General features: G+C 48.4%; 1 protein-coding gene and 1 long non-coding RNA gene across 3 annotated transcripts in view; one reads left to right on the top strand and one right to left on the bottom strand.

Annotated features, from left to right (window-relative positions):
- The window catches only part of coro2bb (coronin, actin binding protein, 2Bb), a 51,982-nt gene that overhangs the window by 16,572 nt on the left and 22,225 nt on the right, over positions 1 to 13,185 (bottom strand). Inside the window, exon 2 of the mRNA XM_061221486.1 lies at positions 3,349 to 3,549. Coding sequence (XP_061077470.1) covers positions 3,349 to 3,549 — 201 coding nt within the window. The remainder of the gene's footprint in view (positions 1 to 3,348; positions 3,550 to 13,185) is intronic.
- Positions 1 to 13,185, top strand: part of LOC133111289 (uncharacterized) — a 49,593-nt gene that overhangs the window by 20,692 nt on the left and 15,716 nt on the right. The window lies entirely within an intron of this gene.

Raw genomic sequence — 13,185 nt, 5'->3', positions numbered from 1 at the left:
GGGAGATGGGGCAGGGGTCGAGCTGGGGACTGGAGTGAGATGGGCAGTGGGAGTAACTCGGTGCCAGTGAGTGAGACTGAGGGAGGGGGGAGTCAGTCAGTCAGTCAGTGGCAGTCCCACTGAGAGAGAGGGAGCTGGTCAGGGAGAGGAGCCCAATGGGAGAATTAGAGCGTGGGGAGGGTCAGGCTGCCAGCTTGCTCTGTCCAGTCCAGCATCATGCTGCACATGAGGAGCAGGGCCAGGGGCCCTCTGTGTGGCTCAGGAGTCCAGACAGCTCGCATTGCTCTCTTTGTGTCACAGGAGAGGTGCTGAGGGGCAGAAACACAAAAAGCCCTCCAGCTGCACTCTGCGAGTGCCACGCTCTGCGCCAGCTCCAGCCTGGCCGCTGATTTACTCGCTACAATTCAGCGCCTAATTCGGTTCCTAAGATTCCTTTTGTCATTCTGCTTCTTCTTTCACGGTATTATAACACGCAGAAGAATCCCCTGCAGTCGTTTTCCCCGTTATACCACGTGCTCCACCCTTTTAATTTCAAACCGCTCCGACTAATTAGAATCCTGCGTCCAGAAGGAGCGCTTATTTTTCGCTGCGTGCCTCCCGCCAGGACAGTCTGGCGTTGTGACCCAGCCAACTCCGCTGTTCGGAGTCAAAATGGCCTTTTCTTCTGACACAGAAAGCAGTCTGCGAATGTAGGGCGGGGCACTGGCAGTTACAGAATGCAATGCCCCCATGTTTAAGACGCACGCCCTCCACATTGTGGGGGCGACATGGTTCAAGCAGTAAGAGCAGTCGTCTGGCTGTCGGAGGGTTGCCGGTTCGATCCCCCGCCCGGGCTGTGTCGAAGTGTCCCTGAGCAAGACACCTAACCCCCAAATGCTCCATGACGAGCTGGTCGGTGCCTTGCATGGCAGCCAATCGCCGTTGGTGTGTGAGTGTGTGTATGAATGGGTGAATGAGAAGCATCAATTGTACAGCGCTTTGGATAAAGGCGCTATATAAATGCCAACCATTTACCATTTACCATTTACATATGTGACACAGGTATTTCCTCCACGTCTGGCCAAGCAGACTGTACGCACTCCATGAATAATTATCAAGAGTGGAAAATACGTATTTCACCACTGGAGCCTGTTCTCATGTGTCAGTGCATCACTGCTACATTTTAGTCGACCGTCTAATCTAGTTTGCATTCGGTACGCTTGGGTTCGTATAATCCCATTTGACCTATTGATATTGAACAGTCAGCTGGCTAAGGGCTACATCCCTTTGATTTCAGTGCCAGAGAGCAGAGGGTTTCGTCTCGTACACTTCCGGCTCCAGAGCACGGCATTAAAGGCCAGATTAATGCACAGTGCTCTGGTAATGCTTTGATTTGCCCTGCACTCTGGATAAATGGCTTTACTGCCAGGACTCATCTATATGCTATGGCCAGGTCTGTCTTAAAGGCACAGTGTGCTTAGCTCCCAGCTGGTATCTGCTAGTCAACAGCTAAATCACTGGGCTCCTAATCAGAGGGAGGTGTCTCTGCTAATGTTGTACGTACAGTGCAGTTTAGTCCAATACAACACAGGTCTGCTTCATTGAAATATAAGAAATATAAATATTGTTTAAAGCCATTCTTAACTTTCTTAAGCCATTCTTAAGTATTGCTATTTCTCTTGTATGTGCATGCCCACTAAACTCCAATAGAGTACACAGAGGACTGATATGAAATAATGACTGCCCACGTAAAACTGGTTCAGAAACACACACAGTATTGTATATATTAATGACATGCTGTGTTGGCGGTATTCATTAAGTTGTGCTGTGCATATCATGAAATACATCATTTCATTCAGGGACACAGAGATGGCTGCAGGCTACCTGACAGGATTATAGCTTGTGCATTTGCTCGAAGACAGTCTGTGTACATGTGTTATATGTCTGTGGATCTGTGTGCTTATTCAGGGTGCAGTGTACCATGGGTATTGCATTTTACATGCGTACAAAGGAAAAACAAAAAATGGTGGCTGCTAATCAGTTGTCCCTGATAGTTATTTTTCACCACGCATAATCAATGAAAAGCTTTTTTCCATTTTCGGGGAGATTTATTTAATCCCCAAAGGGATCATGATTGCTCCGTAGAATTCTGCACTGCCTGCCCTTTGCATTCACTGCACAAGGAGTAATGGAATCATTACTTTCCATTATATGAATATTAACATTTGCACTACTGAAAGTAGCATTTTTTAAAGTCATTAAACTTATTACAGATACAGAGTTTGTCTGCATAAAGAATTACTTTTTCAAATTCTGGGCCAAGCTCATAAAAGCAGCTTAGCATTTCATAGTTTCCGTGACAGATTGTGATGTTATATCGCTATTCTGTGGAAATAGGCCTTTAATGGAATGCTCTGCTTTACACTGGCCAGACTCATGTTTCTCATAATCTGGTGTGAATGTTTGTTAAAGAATAATAATTTTATATCTATGCTCATGCTTGGTCGAGAAATATGACTTGAATTTAGTCACAGCGGAGCAGATATTCAGTTCGGTATCCGTAATGCTGGGTTCACACTGCATGATTCTAAGCCACGATCGGGCAGGAAATTGCGAGTTCGAAGCTTGATCGGGTGGTTTGGTCGGCAGGGATGATCTTGTAGTGTGAGCTTGTCAACAACTCAATCGGGAGCCTCATGACATCAGTAACGCTCCGATTATTTCCCAGGCGTTTGATTTTATGGGAAGAATGCTGCCGGAATCCTGTAGTGTGTGATCCCCGTCGTTGCCAGATCGTTTAATGTGCGCACCATTACGACAGAACGACAAGAAAATTGGGACAGACGGTCGTTAAATTTGATCTGCTCACCGATGTTAGGATTTTAAAAGTCGTATAGTGTGAGCCCGGCATAACACTGATAATGCTATCTCTTCCTATATTGAGGCTAAGTGTGAGCATTGCATGACGACGGGGGCAGGTGCATGACGACAGGGGCAGGTACATGTCGACAGGGGCAGGTACATGTTGACAGGGGCAGGTTCATGAAGACTGGGGCAGGTACATGTTGACAGGGGCAGGTACATGTTGACAGGGGCAGGTTCATGAAGACCGGGGCAGGTACATGTTGACAGGGGCAGGTACATGTTGACAGGGGCAGGTTCATGAAGACCGGGGCAGGTACATGTTGACAGGGGCAGGTACATGTTGACAGGGGCAGGTACATGTTGACCGGGGCAGGTACATGTTGACAGGGGCAGGTTCATGAAGACCGGGGCAGGACACATGTTGACCGGGGCAGGTGTATGTTGACAGGGGCAGGTGCATGTCGACAGGGGCAGGTTCATGTCAACAGGGGCAGCTCTGGTTACCTGGGTGATGGGGATGACGAGGAAGGACCCCCCTCCGGCGCTCTCTGTGACGATGGCCAGGAACTTGGCGTTGACGGCGCAGAAGTGGTTGTCATGGACATTCTTGGTGATGGGGATGCCGTCGAAGCAGTGCTCCCGGTTGCCCACCTTGCCGTACACATTCCGAAACTTTGAGCTTCGGTACGTCGGGCGCCATGACATCTGTGGGATGAAGAGAACGATTAAGGAGGAGACTTTAATACGCTCTGTAAAAAACAAGTACAGCAGAATTAAGTACAGTACGGGAGACAAAATCATCACATGCCTTTATTTCCTTTTGAAAACAAAATGCTGGTATAGCTGTGTACTCTTCAAAGTAATGCCACATTCTCTTTCCAGCTTGTGGACAGGGAAAAAGGGATGGGAAGATGAGGAATATAGTTTTATTGACTCTAAAAGTCATTCATACAAAATATCTAACCACCCTTCAGATTCCATTGATTATCATTCCGGTTACAATAGGATTTAAATTATTGGCTATTTATTACAAACCCTCTAGCTTCCATGGTCAGCCCTATGATTACGCTCATAGGGCTGAAATCTTGCCCTATTAATTTGGCATTGATTAAGGAATATAAGATATAAGTAGATTATGTTTCTGTAGCTTAGTAGCCTAGCTTGTGGCCTGGTCTGCAAGCTTAATGGGTCCAATCCAACCCTGGTACAGCATAGCAGAAGTGATTGAGTAAACGGAGGAAAAGTCATGTTGTGACATCAGGGCTGAGCGTAGAGGACTGTTGGCCATAATGTCCCTCAGCTGTTTTCCTGAAACCCAGAACGCCACCATCCCGCTGGTGTGGAAACCATGTCGATACACAGGTCATGGGAACTCAGCGCCCCTGCCTGACTGGGTGTGCGCGAGGGGAAGTGGTCAGGCCTGCAAGTCTCGCACATAAAAGTATCTTTGTTCAATCAGCCAAGAAGCGGCATTAAAATGTCTCCCAGTGTCTTTATCCCGGATTGCATCCTGTGCAGCGATTAAACAGAAAGGAGGTGCGAACGCATCCTGATTAGAAGGAGCCCTGTTTAGACTGTAGTCAGCCATTAACCAGCAGAAGATTAAAAGCCAGCGCTTCACAGGGAATGGAACTGATTGGCTTGATTATCCCCCCCAAAAAATCTTTGAAACTACAACCCCCATGCCCCCTCCTCACAGTAATTAAGTCTGTTGCGTAATTACAAAAGCAGCTCTCTAGATGCACACATTGGCAGAGGTTAAATTCTTTGCTCCTCTCAGAATGGCCCATTGTGATCGCGGTTAGAAAATAACAACCCGGCCCAATCTCCGTTACTCAATGAGCCCTATTGACAGCGGGCGAGAGGAACAAGGCAGGAAGTGGTGCCAGCCGAGCGAGCTTCACAGCCAATCCCGTCGCGCCGGTCCAATAGAGTGCGCTCCCATTGGGTGACGTCACCCAGACCTCCATTTGCCGTTGTCCGAGGGCGTTTTCCAGCACGCAGAGGGGACACACGATCATCATTATATTGCCGCCATTGTCCTTCATCTGCAGCCAGGGACCATCGGCCGCACAGCCCAGCCCCCAGGGGACTCTGGGTAATCACTTTGTTTTCATTAACCGGAAAGCAGTGGCACGCCATCGATCTTGATAAAACATCACAGGCCCGCTGTCCCCTTGTATAGCCTGTGTTCGCCTGCGTGAACATCATGCCCTGCGCTGGCCAGAGCCCTGAGACTGCCCTGGAAAGCGCATCCCTCAGGACCCGTCGTTTCTCAAACCAAATCATGCCGACCCCCTCTCTCCCACACCTCCTGTCTGGTTTCTCATGCGGCGCAGTGCGCACAGTAGTCATTTGTTTTAAGGATGAATGTTGAAGAGCAGAAGCCAGCTACGGGTTCTGGCATGCTGCTCGTGTGCAGCCAGAGAGAAGTGAGAGTGTCACTGGAGTGAGACTCCTGCTGCTCCCTTTCGGGACCTGCTGCTGTTCCCCTGCCTATGTGCCGGCTGTTCTCACGCCAGCGGTGTCTGTCACTAATTACTGATATTATACAGTGCTGTGAGAAAGTATTTGCCCACTTCCTGATTTCCTCTAGTTTTGCATATTTGTTGCAGAGAATGGTTTTAGATCTTTCAACAAAAGTTAGTATTATACAAAGAAACTGAGTAAATCCAAAACACATTTATTTAATTGTGTCATTGAACAAAAATAACCCATTTCACCCATGTGAAATAATAGGCAATAGAGGAAATCACTTAAGAGGCCAATACTTTCACACGGCACTGTATGGTATCTTAGCAGACTCTTAGCTAGAGTGACTTGCTTAGCCGCAGTCCTAATGTACAGATAGATATTAACCAAGTAAATCTGCATTAGGTGCCTTATCCAAAGGTACAATCCCACCTGGGCTTTGTTCCTGCAACCACTGAGCTGCCATTCCAGTTACCTATTCTTATTCGCACCCATAATCCTGAGGTAGGAGTTCAGCTGTCCCGTTCGGCACTGAACACAGCCGTCCCGTTCGGCAGCAAAAGCAGAGTGCTGCCCAGGCAGGACCAGCTCATTAGCGCCCCGCTCAGCTGCTACCTTTGAGACGCGGCCCTGAGGGGACCAACCGGGCGGCACAGCGGGTGGGCGGCTCTCACCTTCCAGACGACTTCCCGCCGAGGGAGTGGCTGCCAGTCACCCATCCCCCTCTGTCCCTGTCTGTCTGGGCCTCCTGTGTCCTGCTCCCTGCACTGCTAAAATTCACCTGGCTGTTTCTGGTCCACACCCCCAACCTCAGACCTGCTCACCCTTCAGACTCACCAGTGCAGCTGCAGTAGCAGGGCCCACCACTTAGTCCAGCTCCAATGGCGTTGGCGGCAGCAGTTTCCTCTCTTTATCTCTCTCACTCTATCTTTCCCTTTTTTCTCTCTCCCTCCCTCCTCCTCAGACTGCCTTGTCATTGGTTCAGCATATGCCTCAGGCTATTGTTAGCTGACTTGGAATGCAAAAAAAGGATGCACACTATCTTTCTATCTCCGCTTCCCACCCTGGTTTGGAGCAGAGCGATGGCACATAGCGGGTCGGTAATAAACAGAAAAGTGTTTCCTGCGCTGCTGAAGCGTGTGCGTACGGCCGCCCTGGCATTGTTTTGAAAATCATAACATGATTACCTAAAAGTTGAGTTGTGACAGCAAGTCCCAAAGGGATATGCTTATAAATTATTTTGAGTGCCAGGGGAAAATTAATGTTAAAAACACAGAATTTATGGTTCTGTAGCTACTGACATTTATCACTTTAATTTATTCATGCCAGTTTGTTGCTAAAGAATCTGAAGATTTATTATCTGTCTTGGATAGAAGAAAATGCTGACTATATTTATGCTGTATTTTTGACCATTTTAAGTACAAGTATCAAGCCAGCCCAGCACTCAAATTCTATCCTATTCTCTCTCTCCCTCTCCATTTCCTGTATTGACTGCCCTTCATTAAGAGGACATATACTAAGTCAATGTTGTTGAGGGTCTCTGTCATCCTGCTCTCAGTTATAACTACAGGCTCCCATTTTACAGCTCAGTAGCAGTATCCAAACACAGGGACCTGCTCTCCTCATTCAATCCACAGGGGGCGCTCTCTCGTCCCACTGTGTTTTAGAGGCGTTGTCTGTGACTGAGAAGCAGCGCTGCCTGAGAAGGTGCATGAACACATCAAGTCTCTGCTAGGGTCTGCTAGGGTTTATTATTGCCATTTCTGTTTATAGAAAACAAAAATCTAGCTATATGATAGCACTGCAAATGTATAAATAAGATATTCACTAATTGTACAGCACATTGGAGCTGTCATAGGGGACCTGACTGTCTGAATAGGCTGGTTCCTCTGAATAGTGCATAGTAAAAATGTTCAGTGATCAATCAGCTTGAGTAGAGTGAATTGTATTCTCACAGAGTACATGTTATCCCCACTGGCAAAGTAGAGTATTGATTGCTTGGCTTAGCAACCAAGGGGTTTGTCACGTATGTGAGTGCTCTTGGTTCTGTGATCCGCGTTTTATAGTGAGTGCTTGGTCATGTAAATCGTTCTACAGTGCACACCATTGTGAGATGTATAGTTGACCATGTGAAAGGGACTCTCGGTCTCTTCAGAAGCTACAACTTTCTGGCTTCGTTTAACTAGCATATCTGTGCAGTCTAATCAACTGTAAGTCGCATTGGATAAAAGCATCAGCTAAATAACAAATGATATTATATAAATCATCGAGGCAAAGGGCACTCTGGCTTTTACATAGCCGAGGGTCTGCAGTGTGAAAGCATCAGCCCTGCAGAGAGCAGTTATCAGGGAGAGTGAGAGGTGTGATGCATGCCCAGGGGGGACTGCTATGCTGAAGGAATGCCTTCTTTTCGTCCGTTGGAAGAAGCAAAATTAATCGTTTTAATCGCTTAACTGTGTCTTCAAAGAATTCTTTGATAACCAATCAGCTGGTATGGTCACAATCATGTGAGACTGTTTGTTTCCATGCTAATTTATCTGTGGTGGGGGGAAGTGGGGGTGATTTGTACAAAGTACAGGGTGATCTGTCTTTCATGGGGGCTAAACGGGTGCGAATCTCCAGTCTGGCAGACCACGTATCCCTCTTTTACCGATGCTCTTTTTTCCCCCGACTCCCACCAGATTGCGTCTCCTCGGTCTGGCTGAATGGGTACAGCCAGGAGGCGCGGAGGTTTTTGTGTGGTAAAAGGTCAGTTCTGGGCACGCTCGGCGTTGATGTGTGGTGTGAGAGTCCTTTTCTGCTCGGTCTCTCGCCTGAATGGACCCCAAAGCCCACTGCCTCCTGAAGGCCCGCTTTCCCACTTCTACCCTGGAATCACGAGGCACTTCTGGCCCCTGCCCAGAACCCCCCACTGCGCTTCTCCCTCTTTCTCCCTCGCTCTTACGCCCCCTTTCTACCTCTCGCTCTTCTCTCCAGCTCCATCCCCCCGTTCTCTTCCTCTCTAATGCTCAAGTGATCATTTATGCGGCGCGTTGAATAAGCACAAGCGAAGACTCGCGGCAAAATGCGCGCACTTAGAGCTGCACTCAATGGTCCATTTCCTGTGGCTCTCTTCAGAGTTCCCTGTTCCAGTGCTATTAGGAAATAGTGCCCCAGCTGCAGCCACCAGAACGCAGAAAATAACATCGCAATTTCACATTTAAATGCAAAGGACATCAGGCTGAAACGAAAAACAGTCAGAAGCACAGTGTTGAAGAATGCAGGGTTTAAAAATGTGGTCTGGCTGGGTTTCATCGTATAGGAACCATGGGGCCTTGTGTCTGATCGATCCATACTCCACATACTCTCCTCTGCTTTCTGTAAACAGGGGTTTCCTGGGGTCACAGTAATGGCAGGTTCCAGGGCCCAATTTGCACTCTCTTCTTGATTAGACAGCAGAGAAATGCCCCTGTCAGCCATTTTATTTGTTTGGTCATCATTCCTTCGTGGCCTCGTTTCGGGTTCTTAAAGACAAGCTGAAATGGGAGCTACAGCAACACTAGCTTCTGCAATATGATGTATACACGAGTGAAAGAGATATTTTGGGGGAATGTTTGAAGGGCGGGGGGTCAAATTGACTGGTGTCAAACGAGGATACGCGCTGCTGTGTGAAAATTCTATTCATTCAAGGGGAAGGGAAAATTGACTGGTACACGATGACGAAAAATCTCAATTTAAACCGTTTTCTATGAAGTGGTTGTAAATTATTGCAATTTCATGGAATATATACTTTAAGTCATGCTCGTATGGTCATGAAGAATGGACTAAATTGAGGAAAAAGTGAATTTTGATTTCAGCGTGTCTCAGGGACTGTGACGTCAGCATGCCACCAGCATGTAAAATTACAGAGCTTGTCGGTCTCGGCCTGGTCGCTGCGGTAGAGGAAAAGCTGTAATTAAACACAAGGACATAACAGGCCCTGACTAAAACCCTGCCCAGGCCCTGCCCAGATGGCTGTCTGTTCCACTGTCCTAACAGGCCTATGCTACATTCCCACAGTTGGTTCTGTCCCTGACAGCCAATGCGTTTCCATAGTGGTGAGGTGTTTTCTGTGCTGTTCTCTCTCATTTACAGATCCTCCTGCTCGCCTCTCTGAGTCATTAACGCCCGCCCCCACTCTCCCTGCGGCCGGCCACTTCACAGGCCTCCCCACCTCCTCTCTTTAAAACCACAACCATACTCTGTCTGCTGACCACAGTGGCAGCAAATGAGCCTGTATCTTATTATTCTTTGTCTTCTTTTGTGACCAATTATGTCCTACCAAACGGGGTATGTCGAAACCAAAATAATACATATCTGCCAGTATGTTCAAACATCATGCACATCTTTTGTGGGACAGGAAATGTTTGAGCCAGTGAAGGAACTGACTGAACATTCTACAGTCAAGAATATGCCCAGGATACAAAGACACAGAAAAAACACTGATGCACTGAGATACATTGAAAGTCTTGTTCAATAATGCAACGTTTTTTGGCAGTCGCACCATGGGGCTGTGGATAAGGGTAACAGATCTGATAAGGGGTGACTGCATCTGGCCTGCAGCTCCACGCTGGTGTGAGAGAGACTGGCCTTTCTGTCCAGAGCCTGTGAACCAGGCCAAGGCCTAGGAGACAAGGGCAGCGCCGTCCATCTGGGGGGTGCCAAACCGCACGCATTGAATCGGCAATTTCGCCTTGAGGCAGCAGACCGGCCAGAGCTGAGCCTTCCTCTGGAGCTCCCTCTTTTAATTTTAATCCGCAGCAGTCGGGCACATCCTGCCAGCAGAGTCTGTTTGGCGTGTGAAGACTCCAGGAATGTGACAAACAGGGATGTTTAGTGCTGGACACTGAAGGAGTTTAGCAGGCCCGGGCCAGCATGGCAGCAACCAGACCTCCAGGCAAGGTGTGGAGGGGCTGAGGTCTACTATAAGGGCCTGCACTTCCCTTACCTGTGGTTCTCCAGGTTTTGGACGTGACTTCATTTATGGACCTTCGGCCTTTCCCCTTTCTACGGCCCACACTTCTCCTGATGAGTGATTCATCATTCATTCAAGTGTTGGTACTTTTTCTCCTCTACAATGATGATAACGCTATCTCTCTCGCCCCCGTTCTCCATCTATGAGTCATGGGCTGACTTTCACAGCGACAGTTTAAACGAGGACGACATTTCTTTTGTGATGGCTCTGTGATGCTTCCCTGTGGGGAGGAGGAGGAGGAGTTGCAAGATCTGGCTAGACAGGATGAAGAGTCTCTGTGGAATACGAGGGGTGAGGCGGTCTCATACTATCCTGCAGGGCATTGATGCCGGTCCAAAATAAAACGAGATAAACCGTGTTGCATTGCGATGCTTGCTGCAACCCAGAACTGTCTGGGTCTTTCTCCCCTGAGCTCCTGTCTGCTTTTCAGGAAAGGGGGGAAGCCTTCGAGCTCTCCTGCTGTTCAGTGGGGAGGACCTGGGCTTCGGGCTCAAGTCTGAGAGCGCAGACACCCGCAGGTTCTGCACTGGTTGGTGTGGGCTGAGCTGCATGTGAGATGTGGCTGGAGGGCCTTAACGCTCCAGAGAGTGCACTCGGATTATTGACTTTTTTCCGCTCCTTGCCGGCAGCCACAGTTTCAATCCGAACAGCAGTTCCCCTGCGCCTTCCCCCGCACCACCGCGGCAGACTTTGATTTGCTTGTTTGTTTTGGGCTCGCAGAAACGCGCTCAGGGCTGTGTGATGCTGAGCTCGTCGGGGGAGGCAGAGCGAGCGAGCGGAGGAATGTAGACCGTGGCCCCCGGGGGCCCTCACGGCGGCTCTGGGGCGCTGGAGGTTCCGCCCACACCCGCCGTCCTGCGTCACGGTTCGGAGAGAACAGAACCCCGTCATTCTGAAGAGCCGGAACCCACACGCACCCCTACCCTCCTACATCCCTCCCACAAAGGATTCTAGATGATCCGTGTACCGCTAGCTAGCTCCTCAGTGGAGAATCGGTCAAAAAAAAAAAACCCTCAAAAGCCAGAGGTTTCATTCAGCATTGCTCACGGTCACAGTGCCGTAAATGGCCGCCCCAAAACCTGCATGGGGTCCTCTGGAGGAAGAGGGGTTTGTCACGGAGCTGTTGAACCGGGGGGACCGGAGACAAAGGCCTGAATGGAAGTCACTGGGGTGCTGTCTGGCTCATCACTGAGTCTGTGTGGGGTGGTTTTGGATGGGGGTCTTTGTGGACTTGTGGCGGAAGCTTTCTTCCAGTGTGCCTTCCCAGACTACGGGTGCAGAGTCAGTTCCGACTGCATTCAGCTGAATCTCAAAATAAGATGGTGCTGCAGTTCCCTGCTGGTAATTTTGGCAACAGCTATGCCTCTCACTGTCCCCTTCCGCCCCCCACCCCACCGCCCCTCCGACCCCCGTCTACGGCCATGAGGTCAGTTTCACAGGGGCAGTTTAATTCGGGATAATGGAACCTCTGTTCGTAAGCCACTGTATGGCATGGCTCGAGGCAGAGAACAAGATGCCAAGAACTTAACATAATGACCAAAAAAAGTGCATTAGCATGTGGTCACACAGTTAGCACCAGTCTTCAACTCTACTCTGCATAAGCTGTTGGGGTTTTCAGATAATAAACTCTCACACTACAAATGCAGGAAACGCACAACCTGGGACACCAAGTGAGAATTTGTTGGCCTCTCTAAATCACTGAGCATTTACTATGGACAATTACACATTGAGTACAAACTAGAAATCCTGTTTGAATGGGCCACTGGTTTTTATATAATTTTATATTTTCCCATGAGAAGTGCAGCTTCTGAATTGAAATTATGGCGAAAGGCACAGTAACCCCCACAGATGTTCCGGGGGTGTTACGGGAGCAGGGGAACTTGTGTTCTTGTGACCTCACCTGTTACTAATCGCAAATTGCCAGAGGAATTGAGACGCAGAGACTGCGAATATGTTGTTGAACAGGCTGCGCAGGTGGATTTTCCTGCAGATTGTGCTTTTCTTCTGCTTCCACGATCTCTCACTGCTGCTTGAGCCAGAATTAGCATGGGGGGGGAGATGATATCGCCGCCATTTCTTTTACACGAACCACAACCTCCACACTCACCCTGTGTAGGCCATCAGTGTGTCTGGGCTCTACTGGAAACCTAGCGCATGTACAGTAGTATTAGTTTTACTACTTTACTAAAGCAAGTGACTGCAGGGCGTCCTACAGGAGAATATTCAGTGTTGGTTACATCGCTGGCTAGGGGCCAGGGGGTGCTGATTGGCCTTACAGTAGCTGAGGGCAGAGAGGGTGGGTATGCTAGATTTCTTTACCTTTATATGACAAACTACATCCCAGTGGTAACATAGTATCATAGCTAGCTAGCGAGCTAGTTACTGAACCATATATTTGATGACAATGCAAGGTCCGGTTGCATTGACCTTGAGATTCGGTTGATATTTATGCTCTACAGCACACTTGCTTCTCATCTGTAACATTAATCCCAATGTTGCTTCTTAACCACCTCGCAGTTTAAATGTCTTTTGAGCATTATATCAGATACGAGCTTTTAAAATGATGGGATGTAGGTTTTTTCTTGACTTTTACCCTTGATGGTATCAGAATTTAGTCCCAGCGTGTGGCCAAGGTGAAATACGTTTGCAGGAAACGCGAGAGTGGGTCTGTGAAGTGCGAGTTTTGAGTGCGAGGTGGAGCACTGTGAGTGGTGACTAGCCAAGAGATATTAAATGGAGTAAATGGTATTATCTCATACTTGGTTGCAGTTAATATACACGACGAGTTAAACTATTCAGTCAGTAACGCTAAGAATATATTATGTTGCGGATCAAACCGTTTAAGTTCGTCCACATGAAACCAAGGTTGCAGTTAA

This window comes from Conger conger, chromosome 15, assembly GCF_963514075.1.
Source record: "Conger conger chromosome 15, fConCon1.1, whole genome shotgun sequence".
In the NCBI taxonomy this organism is placed as follows: domain Eukaryota; kingdom Metazoa; phylum Chordata; class Actinopteri; order Anguilliformes; family Congridae; genus Conger; species Conger conger.
This window is presented reverse-complemented; position numbering and strand designations above follow the sequence as displayed.